The 14,997-nt window shown below is 41.7% G+C and overlaps 1 protein-coding gene across 50 annotated transcripts in view; it reads left to right on the top strand.

Annotated features, from left to right (window-relative positions):
* clasp2 (cytoplasmic linker associated protein 2) overlaps positions 1-14,997 on the top strand; it is a 66,320-nt gene that overhangs the window by 36,072 nt on the left and 15,251 nt on the right. For 12 of the 50 annotated variants that reach the window (XM_037794467.1, XM_037794480.1, XM_037794479.1 and 9 more), the window contains 17 exons: positions 1,535-1,670; positions 1,811-1,881; positions 2,041-2,100; positions 2,189-2,266; positions 2,476-2,643; positions 3,944-3,984; positions 4,337-4,489; positions 5,126-5,149; positions 5,732-5,749; positions 6,930-7,031; positions 7,257-7,283; positions 9,637-9,663; positions 11,418-11,591; positions 11,757-11,801; positions 13,797-13,904; positions 14,222-14,284; positions 14,821-14,927. In XM_037794467.1, coding sequence (XP_037650395.1) covers positions 1,535-1,670; positions 1,811-1,881; positions 2,041-2,100; positions 2,189-2,266; positions 2,476-2,643; positions 3,944-3,984; positions 4,337-4,489; positions 5,126-5,149; positions 5,732-5,749; positions 6,930-7,031; positions 7,257-7,283; positions 9,637-9,663; positions 11,418-11,591; positions 11,757-11,801; positions 13,797-13,904; positions 14,222-14,284; positions 14,821-14,927 — 1,402 coding nt within the window. The remainder of the gene's footprint in view (positions 1-1,534; positions 1,671-1,810; positions 1,882-2,040; positions 2,101-2,188; positions 2,267-2,475; positions 2,644-3,943; positions 3,985-4,336; positions 4,490-5,125; positions 5,150-5,731; positions 5,750-6,929; positions 7,032-7,256; positions 7,284-9,636; positions 9,664-11,417; positions 11,592-11,756; positions 11,802-13,796; positions 13,905-14,221; positions 14,285-14,820; positions 14,928-14,997) is intronic. The other 38 variants (XM_037794482.1, XM_037794481.1, XM_037794474.1 and 35 more) reach the window with 24 other exon arrangements.

Raw genomic sequence — 14,997 nt, 5'->3', positions numbered from 1 at the left:
GTAGTTTAATTTATCAGGAATAGTTAGGGTTGGGTACCGTCTAGGTTTGAACCAATGCCAGTAATACCGGGCACACACTGCACAAGAACCAAGCTGATTTTGGGCCAGATTCCCACCCCCCCGACAATGGTCAGCAAAGCCCCAATTTTTTGATGGTTTTAAAGATTATCTTTCCAGATATTCCTGTAGTGTGAGGTATGTCAAGAGTGATTTTTACATCCTCTGATCGGCTCAGAAGTCCATCCTGGTCGCACCGATTTCAAATCACATTTTCGAAATTTGTGTGTGGGGAACCCCGCGGAAAACACATAAAATATTAGTAAGATGGACCTCACAAATGGAGGACCAACTTGTTGATTTGAGGCAACGACACAAGTGTTTATTTATGGTGTCTCCATGATTTCATCCATATTTGTTTCTTTTTTTCTTTGTGAATTTTCAGTACAAAGTAGTGCAAAACATCAGTAATTCTTCCTGCTTGTCGTCCCTCATATTTGTTTAGACTAAAGTCAGGAATGATCGTGAGATATATTGCAAGATTTCCAGTTTTGAGAGTTGGGACTCTTGTTGTTCATGGCTGGAATCTGTTAGTGTGTGGCGTGCTGTTTTGGCCAAATCGTCGCTCACAACACACTATAGGAAGGAAACTGTTCAATTTAACATGTCGTTGTGTGTGGGGTCTCTCACATTTTCAAAATCAGTTAAAATTTGAAAAATCGGTTAGTGTGGGCCAGCCTTGACTGGAATTCGGTATCGGTACCCAGCGGAATCTTGTTTTGGTACTTTACTCTCTCTGTAATAACAACATTTTTTATTTAATTTGTAAAAAATAAATCCAAACTTCTCAATTTCAACATTGTTATTTATTTAGAACATTTTACACTCCACACAAAATAAAACCCCTCCCTACCTCCCTCTCCCATCCCAAACCCGTCCTTACAACCTCCAGCCTGTCACAGTCTGGCCAACTTTGCATTTCACATTACAAATATTGCAGTGAGCGCTGTCTGCGTCGAGTTTTGAAAAGTGTACCCACACTTGAGACCGCTTTCAGCTCGCCATTGCCCTGACTCACTGTGACTTGAGCAAGTTGCAGCCGACTTAGTCTTGCTGTCTCTCTTTCTCTGCCATCGCTGTACACGCCCAACCCTTACTCTCTCACCCAGATGTGCTCTCAGGTACTGAAATTTGATTGATTTAACACAAACTAGTTCGGTACCCAGCCCTCTGAACAGTAAGTTGAAACTTCTTGCACTTATTGGTTGTCATTTTTTTGTCATTACTGACCGATGAAGAGTTGCACAATGGTCATTTTCACATCTGTCAAATGAATCATTGCATTGTGGGTTTGTTGGCAAAAAGTGATCATGGCATGGACACTGGTGGGATTTCTTTAGCACTATAAAGATAATAAATGTATGATTTTGTACACAGACCTGATTAATGAGATCACACTCAACCTTTAGTATGACGTTTACCACAGTTTTGATTGTGCTCTGTGTTTATAACACATATTTGTTGTGTATTCTTGCAGCCACCTGTCAACAGTGCTGGGGAATAAATTTGACCACGGAGCGGAAGCCATCGTTCCCGTCCTGTTCAACCTCATCCCCAACTGTGCCAAAATCATGGCCAGCTCCGGTGTGATGGCTATCCGCATCATCATACGGGTGAGTTTTGCAAACACACTAATAAATTCTTTCAAGAGTCTGGTTGAGGCTCTTTATGGTCAGTGTTACGGCTATAGTCTGATTATTGGATTATTTTCCCTTTTGCATCTTTCACGCTCTGCTTCCTCTCCTGTCTGCAGCACACCCACGTCCCCCGGCTCATCCCCCTGATAGCCAGTAACTGCACATGCAAGTCTGTGTCTGTTAGAAGGTGAGATTAACAAAGGCACTGATGATGTTTACACTAGATAGACAAAAAAAGGTCTTGTTTGGTAATGAGCAGGACTCAAATAATTAACAGCTATAATATCATAAAATGCTCACGATGTGTTTCATGATAATGAGAATGATAAAAATGTGTCATCTCCAGGCGCTGTTATGATTTCCTGGACCTTCTGCTACAGGAATGGCAAACCCACTCGCTGGAGAGGTGAGGATTGATTCCAACGTGGTTCAGATATTTAAACCTGCTTTTCTACTTGTTCACACTTAATGCACCTCTGTGTCTCTCCCTGCAGGCACACAGCAGTTCTGGTTGAGAGCATCAAGAAGGGAATTCGAGATGCAGACTCAGAGGCCAGAGTGGAGGCCCGCAAGTAAGACACACACACACACACACACACACACACACACACACACACAGGCATTTCTGAAAATGTAATTATATGAAAGATGAGATCTGAATCCCTTGATTTCACTCTTTTGCCTCTTCTTTTACATTTACATTTGTCTCTCTTCATCTCTCCTCCTCTCTTTCTCTGTCCACCTCCGTCTCTGTTCCCGTCTTCCCTGCTGCCTCTCTCAGGGCCTACTGGGGTCTGAGGAACCACTTCCCAGGGGAGACCGACGCTCTCTACAACTCTTTGGAGCCCTCGTACCAGAAGACCCTTCAGTCCTGCCTGAAGAGCTCTGGCAGCGTGGCCTCACTTCCCCAGAGCGACCGCTCCTCGTCCTCCTCTCAAGAGAGCCTCAAGTAATCAACGCTCACCTATGTTCCTCCATAGTAGACTGCCTTTGAGGCTTGAAAATGAAGATTGATGTAATTTTGGCAGGAATCATTTTGTTTTTATAAGACCCCATGTGAGGACCTACACACCCCCGCTGCACATGCATCTAATCTCCTCAGTTTACTTTCCCTTTTGTCCTCCTATCTCTCATATTGTCAGACTTTCTTTCGTATGGGTCAGTAAAAGAAAAAAAATATAAAAGTCAAAGACAAAATCCCAGTAGCTTCATCCTCTAGTGTTAAAGCTTCGCAGAAGTTGAACAAAGAAACTCATAAAAGGTTATTCAGGGCATAATATCTTCAGTCTAACACCAGGATTTTGGATTTGTCATTGTTTCGTGTCCTCTGCATTGTATTTCACCGGCAAACTTAATACCAAAGCAAACTGAAATTAGAGCAAAGTAGAAAGACGTGCTTTCCTGCTACACTGCTTCATATTATATAGTTGCTGTCAGTGAATAGTGTTCAGTGTGGACGTATATAATTAGTTTGAATTCTGTGGCTCGAGCCTCAGAGAATAAGCAGCATTACAGTGCTGGCTACAAAATGTTATATCAAAGATGCAGTGAACATATTTATTATGATGTATTTTGTCTTCAGTTCTTATTTTTCTCCAATATTAGAAGAAGAGTAATACGTCAGAGGAAAAAATTATATATTTAGATAACTAGATTATTGATTAGAAGAATTCTAATCCTCATCTTTGTGGAACATATGTAAAAATGCTGGCTTCAGGGGACAACTAAACAACTGACCTCTGTTTAGGTCACCATTAATAACCGAAATGTTGTCAAACTACTGACGTTCAGATAGATTATTTTAGAGTTTACGCGTTATCGCATTAACTTTGACAGCCCTAATATTAATACCAGGTGTAAATGTAATCAGGTTATATATCTAGATTAGACACATTTTAATGCCAGGTGTAAAGGGGGTCTATGTTAGTGCAATAAGTCAGTTAATTTGAAAATAAAGATTTTCAAAGAAATATGGGTTATGGACCTTTAAATATTTATTCATTTGATCAAGTTTAGAAACCTTTCTTTAGTGTTTTTACATTTGAAGTGGATGGACTGAGCTGTGTGGGGTCAGAGCTGTGTAATTCCACTCTACTTCATTGAAAAATGTTTGAGCTGTTTATATTTTATCATTGAGAAAACAAAGAAAATTAAAATGTTTTTATTTTTCTGTTTGCACTACATTAGCATTGTGATGTTGTGTGTTGTTGTTGTTGTGAATTGACCTACTTTTCTCTCTCGTATGTCAGTCGTCCTCTGACTTCTAAATGGTCAGCAGCTCCAGGGCGAGGTGAGTCAAACACACTCACACTCGCACACATGCTCTCTCAAACACATAATCTCACTCGCTCCTGTGAAAACACACACACACACACACACACTATGACAAACATCAGCTCCCACAGAGCCATTTCCCATCATTCTCATTCACATCTGCCTGCGTCCGTGCAGCCACATCCTGTTACATTGTTTCTACAAACATGTACGCACACATGATGCGTATATGTGTCTGGCTGTTTGTGTACTTCTGTATCAGTATTGGGTAGTGTGGTGCCTGCATGTGTTTGTTGATGTTTATATATCCCCTCATCACCTCCCATCCCTTCTCCCACATACTCCTCCTCCTCCTCCTGTCCTATCAGTCCCTGCGGGTTCAAAGGGTGGGGTGTCGTCGGCCTCCCTGCAGCGTTCCCGTAGCGACGTGGATGTAAATGCAGCGGCAGTCGCTAAGCACCGGCAAGTCGGACAGACCAGGGGAGCAGGGCGTCTGCCCCCTGGCTCCTACTCCTCACTGGGTAAGGGCCTTGACAGTTAGAAGTTAGATGACTAACCAGACAGTGCAGACGTCGGTCAGCATGTGATCAGCAGGATGAGTCTGAAGAGTCATCTGAGATCAGCTCAAACGTAGAGCTTCTAAAGCTTCTGACAGGTTCAAGCAAGGAGTAAAAGTCAGAACAAAACAGTGTAAAAGGATGGACCTACTCACTCTCACTTCAGTGTTTGGACTGGCCTTTCTCCTCTTCTTCTGCCTCCTCATTGCCTGTTGATGTGTGTCCTGTATATGTTTTGGTGTGGATATTCTCTGTGTGCATGTTCTGTTGATGAATATCGTCCTCTGTGTTTGATGTTGACCACTGCATCTGCATGGTTCTCCGTTTAACAGATGTTCTGTAACTAATACAGACTGCTCCTCTCTTCTCTCTCGTTTCTCTCTTCTCTCTTTCATTCTGTCTTCTTTTTCATTATTTTGTGACACTTTCTGTTTGATTTTCATTCGTTGGGCTCCCTTTCCTTTTGTGTCTCTTACTTTTAATAATCATTTGTATCAATCCTTTGCTTTTTGTTTCCCTTCGTTTCTTCCCTATTCTTTCCTCCACCCTCTCTCTCTCTCTCTCCTCTTTCTCTTTCTCTCTCTCTCTTTGCCACTAAAGATGATGCCTCTGATAAAACGGATGGTAAGATCATCTCACTCTGCTTCACCAGCGACAACCTACTCATGCTTTTCTTTTTTCTTTCTCTCCTTTTCCCTTTCCTCACTTCATTCCAGTCCACCAGTCCATAATATCAGCTCCTTTTGTTGCAGTGTGTGGCCACAGCGCCCCCTGCTGTCAGACATTCAACCCTCATTTGTATCACCTTCCTACTCATCACATCATGAATCAGATTAATTACACATCTAAGATCATCTTCTGCTTTTCTACAGTTTAATCTTATTGTTAATATGGAAATGGTCTAACCTTCAACACCTGCGTTAAACTGTATCATTCAGTTATTGAGGCTTTATTGGGATACTGAGGATGTGTTGTTGTTGTAGTGCTATTATACACATATTAGATTAGATTCAGAGTACAGGTACTGTGACAACAAAATACAGTTTAGCATCCAACCAGATGTACAGAATGAACAGTACTATATAGAATAAATATAGAATGTAAGGGGAAGAAATTAATATGCTAGTTAATACAGTGTGAACAGTATGAAACTTGTGCAGGTGAAATGTACTATTTATGCCCTGCTCCTTCTTTGTTTGTCTGTAGGGACCAGGTCAGACAATGGTAAGGTTGTGGTTAGGTGGATGTGTGTATGTGTGGGCTTGTTTTAGGGATGTTCTAGTTGGGAAAGTTGAATCAAATTGAGTTCAGGTTTGTTGTCAATTTAAAACGGAACAAATATAGAATAAAAGGTTTTTAAATCTTTAAATTTGCCATCACAGATTCAACATTAATACAGCATATGAAGTATTCTAACAGAAGAATGGCTTAAAGGAATACTTCACTCCCAAAATGATCACTTGTATATCAATTACTCTCCCTGTGTTACCTTGAATGCTTGAAGAAAACTTTGTATTCCTTGCATGCCTCCACAATAAACAAAGAATCAGTAAACAGAGAATATATTTAGGGGCCACAAAACTATATCACAACATACATTTACAACCTCGCACACAACTTGTGCAGTATAATCCAAGTCTCATCTATCCAGTTGTAAAACACTCCGGACTCGTCTGGACGAGTAGCGCGTCTGCGCAAGTGTGAGACTGTTTATACATGTGTTTTAAATAGTAAGTAATTAGTAAGGTTTTAGCATACATGCATGTGTTTGGGAAGTACTGAGCATAAGACTGGATAAACAAGACTTGGATTATACTGCACGAGTTGTATTGTGCGGCCTCCTTTTACTTCAATTCATCAAGAATTTTCAGTTTTTTGATTCACCCTGGAGGCATGCGAGAAAAATATGTTTTCTTCAATAATTCAAGCTTACACAGGGTGAGTAATTGATACATAAATGGTCATTTTGTGGGTGAAGTATTTTTTTAACATGAACAAAAATTGCAGTTGTACGCGGATCGGATGATGCACTGCACGGGCTAAAGTGAACGATTTGAATGACCTGTGGGTTGCAGTAATATCTCACAGTGACTCACAAAATGTTGGCTGATATTTTCATCAAATCAATCAATCAATGCTTTAAGATAAATAACTAGCCCGGTCATGACAAGTGTCAGATTACTGACTTCTAATCCACTGAAACATCCCTGGTGTCTGTGTGGCTGAATCTGGGTGTTTACTGTAGTTTAGGATCTGACGTTGGTTCAGCAGCTCCAAGCATTAGTGGCCTTTCGTCAGCTGTAGTGCTTCTTAGATTCCGGCCTTCATTCAGCTGCAAACTAGACGTGTAGGAAGTACAGCAGTGTGTTGTTTTTACAGTATTTTCCCCTCTGCAAACATACAGGCCGTGTACGTACCAAGCAGCCCTTATCCACCGCCAGCAGCGTGTCCAGCCAGGTGGACTCACGAGGACGCAGCCGCACCAAGATGGTCTCCCAGTCACAACGTATGTACCCCCTCCCACCGACACACCGCATGACTTAAACCCAGCTGTGAGTGGGTATCAAGTCTACTTACCAAACGTTACATACACACAGCAACAGAAATGGTGTGTGTGTGTGAGCTTCTTGGAGTGTGTGTTTGTAGTTTCTCAGGCTCTTGTTATGGAGTTTCATTACTTGTTGCCTTCACGGTGACGATAAGCTCTGTGTAAATGTCTTTGTGCCTTCAGGTTCCGATGAATCCGATTGCACACCAGGTATTCTGTTTGTGTGTCGGAGTAAGAGTGTGTGTGTGTGTGTCTCTCTGTGTACCACAGTGGGAATGGTGGCCCACCCGCTATCGCTCTCATTCTGATCAAGGTGTTTTGTGAAAAGAGGAGTGAGTGAGTGTGTGTTTTTAATGTGTGTGTGTTTTTCTATGCATGCTGTGTCTCATCACTGAGGATGGTGTGGTGGACAGTGTAATTTCACTGCTCTGGCTGTCATTGAGTTTATTAAGAAAACTTCAACAGACATGAAGGAACACAAGAAGCCACTGAGCCGACTGCTACTACTGCAGCACATAAGGCAGATGTGTGTGCACTTGCTTTCCAGGATTACTTGCTGCTTATAGCGTGATGGCTTTGGTGCCGGTTTGAAAAACAGTTTAAAAGTGGACAGTTATTGGACCACAGCCCACTGCACCAATCAGATCTGGACATTTAGAGACCAAATGGAAGCATTCAAAGCCCAAATCTCAGAGCAACAGACAGAAAGGTTACAATCAGCATTCATTCCCCGGGACAAATGACTGTGGGAGTCACAGGTATTTATCGGCTCCAGCGCCAATCGTCAGTAATGGAAACATGATTGACATGCTTATTTTCGCCCCTTTTTCCAACGCAATGCTATGTGATGTGCATTGATGTGAATTTATAATAGATAAAATCAACAGGGATTTGGAAAATGATTACAGGGCTGGGCGATACGGCCAGAATCTTCTATCTTGATATAGATCATTTCATATCTTGATAATGACATATATCATGATATAGCAAGTTTTCCGGTAATTCAATAAATAAATAGTCTATATGAAATAACTACACGGTAAAGCCTATTTTTTTTGTATACTCCAGTGTGAATTAAATACTTGATAAATGAAAAGTACTGAGCATTTTCTCATTTTAAGAACTTAAATGCAAAATACACATAACAGTTTTAAAGTGAAATTATAGAGAAAAAATAAATAAATATAGGTCTAGCTTATATCGCGATAGAAACGATACAAAATATATATATACGATAGATATTTTTATATTGTTTTGACGATGAATATCGTCATATTGCTCAGCACTAATTTATTAACATACAATTAATATGCTCTTCTCAAAGCCACCACACTCCAGTCAGACAACAGTAATTTTACCTTGCTGATCATCGAAACACACCTCATTCAAACAAAATAAAACTCATCAAAACTGTCTTTGTTAGTCTTTCCACCCTTCCAATAATCACCAACTCTGGTTTGGTGGAAATAAACCCTTAATTCACGAGTTAGATGTGAAAAGAAAGCCGTTATATGTGCTCCTTAAAGCCACCAGACTCCATTGACAGAAACAGTGATTTTACCTCGTTGATCATTATAAAAAGCATTCGAACTCAACAGAAACAAAATAAATCTCATCAACACGGTCTCAGTTAGTCTTTCCACTGTTCCACCAATCACCAACTCTGGTTTCATTGAAATAAACCCTTAATTCATTCAGTTAGATGTGAAAAGAAACATCCGTTATATGTGCTCCTCAAAGCCACCAGACTCCATTGACAAAAACAGTATTTTTACTTCGCTGATCATCGAAACACACCTCATTCAAACTCATCAAAACCGTCTTTGTAGCCTTTACACTGTTCCAACAATTATCAACTCTGGTTTAAGAGTTTGAAAGTGAGACTGAATAAGTAACGGATATAAAAAAGTACTTAAAACTGGAACATGTTCACGGTTTAGTAACCCTGCTTCACGGCACCTTCATGACATCGAACGTGACACACCAGAAAAAAAACCCAGAAAGGCATACTCGTCTACTGGCAATGGGAAAGGAGTCTATTGCCTATTTTGAGCAGGTTTTCCTGTATATACAGTACGTTCTAATTTTGGTAGGAAAAGGGTATACCAGAAACAGAGGAGATGGCAGCTGAACAGAGGCTTAGACAGATTTCTACGTATATGTGTGTGATAGAGTGTATGGACATTTTTGAGCATATTTACTTTGAGGCATTTTCTTTTCCTCATTGCAGGCTTTGCTTGGTACATACGCCAGCTGTCCCAACATGCACTGCTTTTCCCAGGCTACCATCTGCAGCTGGTTCAGTGTGTGTGTTTGTTTAAGCAACACATTTTCAATACTTGTTTTCTCTTTAATAAATGGATTTATTTAATCAAAGTGCTTCAGCTTCGCCTTCATTCTTGATGTGGAACACCAGGATGCGCTCCCATCGTACTCTGTGTTCTAACTCCCATGACGCTTTTTTTGCGCTAACACCCATAATTCATCTGGTTTAATCTGCTATTCCTTCCCCCCCTCGCCTCTGCTTCCCCCCTCCTCCCAACCAATGGGCTTAATGGCTCAGGATCTCAGTCTGCTACCCCTGTTGGTGGTAAGATTACAACGCTACTTCTTCTTTTCCGCTCTCTTTACCTTTCCTCTGTTGCCCTGACTTCTCCCTCCTTCACATGCACCCCAGAAAGGTCACTTAAAGCTCCTCCCACTCTGGCATGCTGGGATTTGTAGTCACAGACTGTTAACATGGCTGTTTTATGATCATGCTAAACACACTGCTTTGGGAGCTTCGTGTTTCTACACTCTTATGTGTGCCTGGATGTAGTCTAAAGATTGAGACAATGTTTTTTTAATCCCGATAAATAGGACGAACACATTTCCCTACTGGAATTGTGTTGTCCAATATGCATTTTTAGATCCCAAGCAAATATTTCTGAACATTTTGTAGTTTTGTTTAACTATTTTTTCAGTAGTTTATATATAGTAGGCATTTATAGCATCCACATTAACTTTGTGTAGGAGTAAATATAAGAGACAAGAATAGAAAGGAAGATCAAGAAGGTCAAAGAGAGGGTCAAGTCTTTACGTGATAAAAGTATAAAAATGAATAAATGATCAGCTACTGTATATCTGTAAAGTCACAAGTGATGATCAAGATAATAGAACAATCCCAATTTAGCCTTTTCCCTGTCATTTAGATTGTATTTAGCTCCATGTCACTAGGTACTAGTACATAGAAACTCATTTTTTGTGTGTGTGTGTGGCTTTAGTCGAGTTGTGTCAGTGAGAGAGCGAGCGAGAGAGAGAGTCTGGTCTGCGTGCTCATTTTCAGTCATGTTGAAATCAGTTCAGCTTCATGTGTTGAGCCCTGGAGCTTGTTCTCCAAAAGTCTGTTTACACGCTTCAATTTCAGCACTGCAGAGCAACTTCTCCTCTATTTGTCTTAAGGTTGATAGTAATGGGAGTCCTTGTAGATTTAGAAACACTGTGGGCTTTGCATTTGGAGACAGGATGTCATGGGGAGGAGAAATTGAGACCTCTGTTATCAAATGTTATTCATTTTTGGGCGAAAAAAAAATTCTTCAAAAAGACAGGAGAGCTGTCTGTAAATCATCATCGTGCTTTCACTGAAACGACACATTTATTTATTTTATTTAAATGTATTTGTTGATTAATCGATTAGTTGTTTGGTCTATAAAATGTCAGAAAATGGTGAAAAATGTCGATCAGTGTTTCCCAAAGCCCAAAATGACGTCCTCAAGTGTCTTCTTTTGTCCACAACGCAAAGATATTCAGTTTATTGTCACAGTTGAGTAAAGAAACCAGAAAATATTCACATTTAAGAAGCTGGAATCAGAGAATTTTGACTTTTTTTTTTCTTACTCAAACCAATAAATCGATTATCAAAACAGTTGTCATTTAATTAAATAGTTGACAACTAATCAATTAATCGTTGCAGCTCTAGTAGAAATGGGTGTCAACACTTGTAAAATGCTCTTTCCTCTTTGGTGAGGTGTTCAACTCTCCTCGCCCCAAGAATCCTCTTTCCAACGACATCAAACACTGTAAAGTTTGCCATTAAGTTCTGTGTAGTTTCAGTAAATACAGTATAATATATGTTATTTACTAAAAAGTGTTTGGAAACTAGTGCCACCAAGTGAAGGGCCGAAGCAACTGTCTTTGTCATATGTATACAAAACTAGTCCCCATTTTTAAACTAAGCTCCTCACATTAGAGGGAGATTGGTTACGTTTCACTGTTAAATCCCACTTGTTGCCTGAGTAATCCTCTGACTCTACTTCCGCCCTGTCTTTGTGTTTTGTCCTCTTCTCTCTGTGCGTCTCTGTGTAGCTGGCAGTCGGAGTGGCTCCCCGGGTCGTGTGCTCACGAGTACGGCCCTGAGCACCATGAGCACAGGGGCCCATAGGGTGCTGGCTGGGTCCAGCGGGGACAAAAACAGACGCAGTCGCATCCCCCGCAGCCAGGGCTGCTCCAGAGACTCTTCCCCCACCCGTCTGTCTGTCGGTAAGTCCTGCACCAGTTTTATAACAACAACTCAAATGTTATATGATGGTTTGGTTTTAAAAACTTCATTGCTTACAATCGTCCACGTACCCTTGAGTCTCAACTTTCTTCCCCTCCTGCTCCCTTTCCTCTTTTCCTCCTGCCCCTGGTGCTTCTGTCCTCTAGCTCCTTCCAGCATTAGTTCCATCTACAACGGAGCGAGCAGAGGAGGTAAGGCTCCGACCTCGACCAGACCATCCTGTTATCCATCTCTTCACCTCAATCTATCATCATCATCTAAAAATCACCCCTCATTCTCTATCTCCATCCATCACCACAAATCTCACGATCTCTCGCCGCCTTCCCAGTCCCCCCCATCAAGCCTCATAGTGCCCACCTCTCTAACCTGCCTCTGACTTCATGGCTGTGTTGTTATGGTGATGGGTGCCCGTGATCAGCAGATCTCTTTACTAACATGTTGTCAGTGGCTGGTAAACGAACTTCCTAGCAGGATCAGCGAAGCTGCATCAGGGCTTTGTAACCCTCTGGTAGGCTGTGATTAACCCTGATTGCTGGGTAGATGCTGAGGCTGATGAACTGAGCAATGAACGGTGAAGTTGATTCATTGCGATGCTACTGGATGATAACGCAGATCCTCCCCTCCTCGCCCATCCCTCGATCGCTTAATTCATCTCAAATCACTTCCTCTTCTATTCTGTGTGTTTGTGTGTGAGATGACCACCCCGAGTGCATGTGATTATCAGACTGTTTGTTTCATTTAAATGTGAGTCCAGCAGTCCTGTGCTTCTTCCGGGTGCATCTCATCTACAGCTGAAACAATTAGTCAATCAACAGAAAATTAATCTGCAACGATGTTGATAATCAATTAATCATTTAAGTCATTTTTTAAATAAATATGCCCAAAATTCACTGGTTCTAACTTCTGCAATGTGAATTTTAGCTGTTTTGATAGTAAACTAGGAAACTATAATAATGAACCCAAATATAACATATGACTGTTAGTCGGACAAATCAAGCAATTTTAAAGACGTCACCTTTTGGGGCGAAACACTTTCTCCCACTGTACAGAAGTGAAGCCAGAATATCCCGGCTATGGGAGCTGCCACCTTGAGATTTTGACGTAATTTGGAGCCAGAGTCTCCACAGTAGTGATCAGTATCGAGGTCCCGCCTACACACCCGCATGAGCCAATCTCGAGGAAACTCTGGCTCCTCGAGCCGAGGACAGCCGCAGCATTTTAGCTGAGCCACCCAGCTGCTACGTTAGCACCACGGTAGCTGTTTGGCTGGAAACAACTAACCATAATATCTCTATAACTACATTTATGATCATATTGACACATGTTCTATTACACAGACTCGTGACGGTTATGGAAAGTTAAAGTCACATCTCCTCTTGAGCCTCCGGCTGCGACTACTTCACTCAGAGCAGCTGTCAATCATGACGTCTCTACCCCTTTTTTATACCATCAAATAAGTCATTAAAACCAAACTAATCAGAAAAATGAACACTTGAACAAACATCAGCGTGATAAGAACTACCTAAAATGGCAGAAACCATCTTTGGGAAAAATGTATTTGAAGTGTACTATGACTTTTTAGTTTGGCTCATGTCCCATCCGCTTACATGGAGGGGGCGGGATTTATGACCTATACTGCAGCCAGCCACCAGGGAGCGATCCAGATGTTTTGGCTTCACTTTTGGGGAGCTGTCATGTCCTCCATCTCTATATACAGTCTATGGTTGCTTCCAGTATTTGTGGCATTTTATAGACGAGCTGAAACAATTAGTCAATCAACAGAAAAGTAATGTGCAACTATTTTGATGATTGCACTTTTTCTTGTTGCTCGAAAATCATGAAAAAGAAGAGACTAAAATCTGTTGAGATGCTTTGAGATGCTCCCTCGGAGCCAGTAGACCTGTGCTTGTATTCTCTCGTTTCTCTCAGTTTGTCACTTTTGCCTGTTCTGTCTTATTCATGTCTTTATCCATGTACCATCCCCTCTCTCTCTCTCTCTCTTCTTTGTCACTGCTCATGTTTGTCTTTCTTCTTTGTCTTTTTGTTGTCTTCTTCATGTCCCTTCCCCCTTGTCCTCTGTGTTCTTACTACCACTTTTCTTCCCTCCGCTGCTCTTCCTTCCCCCTGTTTCCCCCCTTCATCTTTCCCTCTGCTGCGGTGCGGTGTTGTAACCCGGGTGGCGTTAGCTCGGGGCAGTCGTATCCCTCGGCCCAGTATGAGTCAGGGCTGCAGCAGAGAGGCCAGCAGGGAGAGCAGCCGGGACACCAGCCCTGTACGCTCCTTCACTCCCCTTGGTGAGTAGCAGGAGGGATGACTAGTAAACTCAAGGGTGATCAAAGGAGAAGAGAAACCTTTCTTTTAAACATAAAACATAGGCTTTTATTTTAATTCAGTGTCTGATTTAAACAAAATCTCAACAGTTTAAAAGGTTGAGGTTGATTTAAAAAAAAAAAAAAAAAAAAAGCAATCACTTGCATGTTTTTCAGCCTTTCTTTCTACTCTCACACCCTCAATCAGTGTTAGAGTTGTGTGTGTGTGTGTGTGTGTGTGTGTTTGTCTTGTGTGTGTGCGAGTGTTAAACTCTGTATGTGTGTTTTAATCTTGGTTGCAGCAACGCGGAGCTACTCTCGCTCCACCGGAGCTCTCCACACACCTGACGTTTTTGGTGCCGCAGGTGAAGGCTGAGTACATCTATTTCTCCGTACCTCACCCACCCACGTCACCTTACTTTGTGTTCGCTCACCCGTATTTTTCTTTTTGTTCTCTTTAGTGCCAAGCATCTTCTCCTATGTTATTTGTCCGTTTCTTTTCTTGTCCATCAGCCTCCGTGTTTCTTTTTTGTTTTTTTTATTCTGCTCCAGGATGTCGAACCTTCCAGTGGAATAGCATGTTTCCGCCCGTTCAGTTGCCAGTTGACAACCATTCTCCCAGTTTCACCATTTGTTTTTCTTTATTTAGCCCTGCCCCTCTTTTTCCGCAAGGACACCAACATGTTCTTCAGTGTTTTCTGTCAATCATACTTTCTCCCCCAGCGGCACCTGCAATGTCACCTAACAAGTCATCCCATCAACTCACAGGGTTGGCTCATGGGAAATGTAGTGTGTGTTGATTGTGAATGGATGATGGCGACCATCAGTGGACGAGTGAGACAAGTAGTAATTTTTTAACATGTTCTCTCCTGCTCCATCCTTCCACTCTTTCTATCTGTAGGATCAGGTTTGGGCATCAGTCAGTCCAGTCGTCTCTCGTCTTCAGTCAGTGCTATGAGGGTCCTCAATCCTGGCTCAGACGTAGAAGAGGCTCTCGCAGACGCACTGGTATGAACACAACACATATACATTAAAAAAATGCTTGATAACTCTGTTCACTTTCCAGTAAGCAGCTCAC

This window comes from Sebastes umbrosus, chromosome 15 (genome assembly GCF_015220745.1).
Source record: "Sebastes umbrosus isolate fSebUmb1 chromosome 15, fSebUmb1.pri, whole genome shotgun sequence".
NCBI lineage: Eukaryota > Metazoa > Chordata > Actinopteri > Perciformes > Sebastidae > Sebastes > Sebastes umbrosus.
This window is presented reverse-complemented; position numbering and strand designations above follow the sequence as displayed.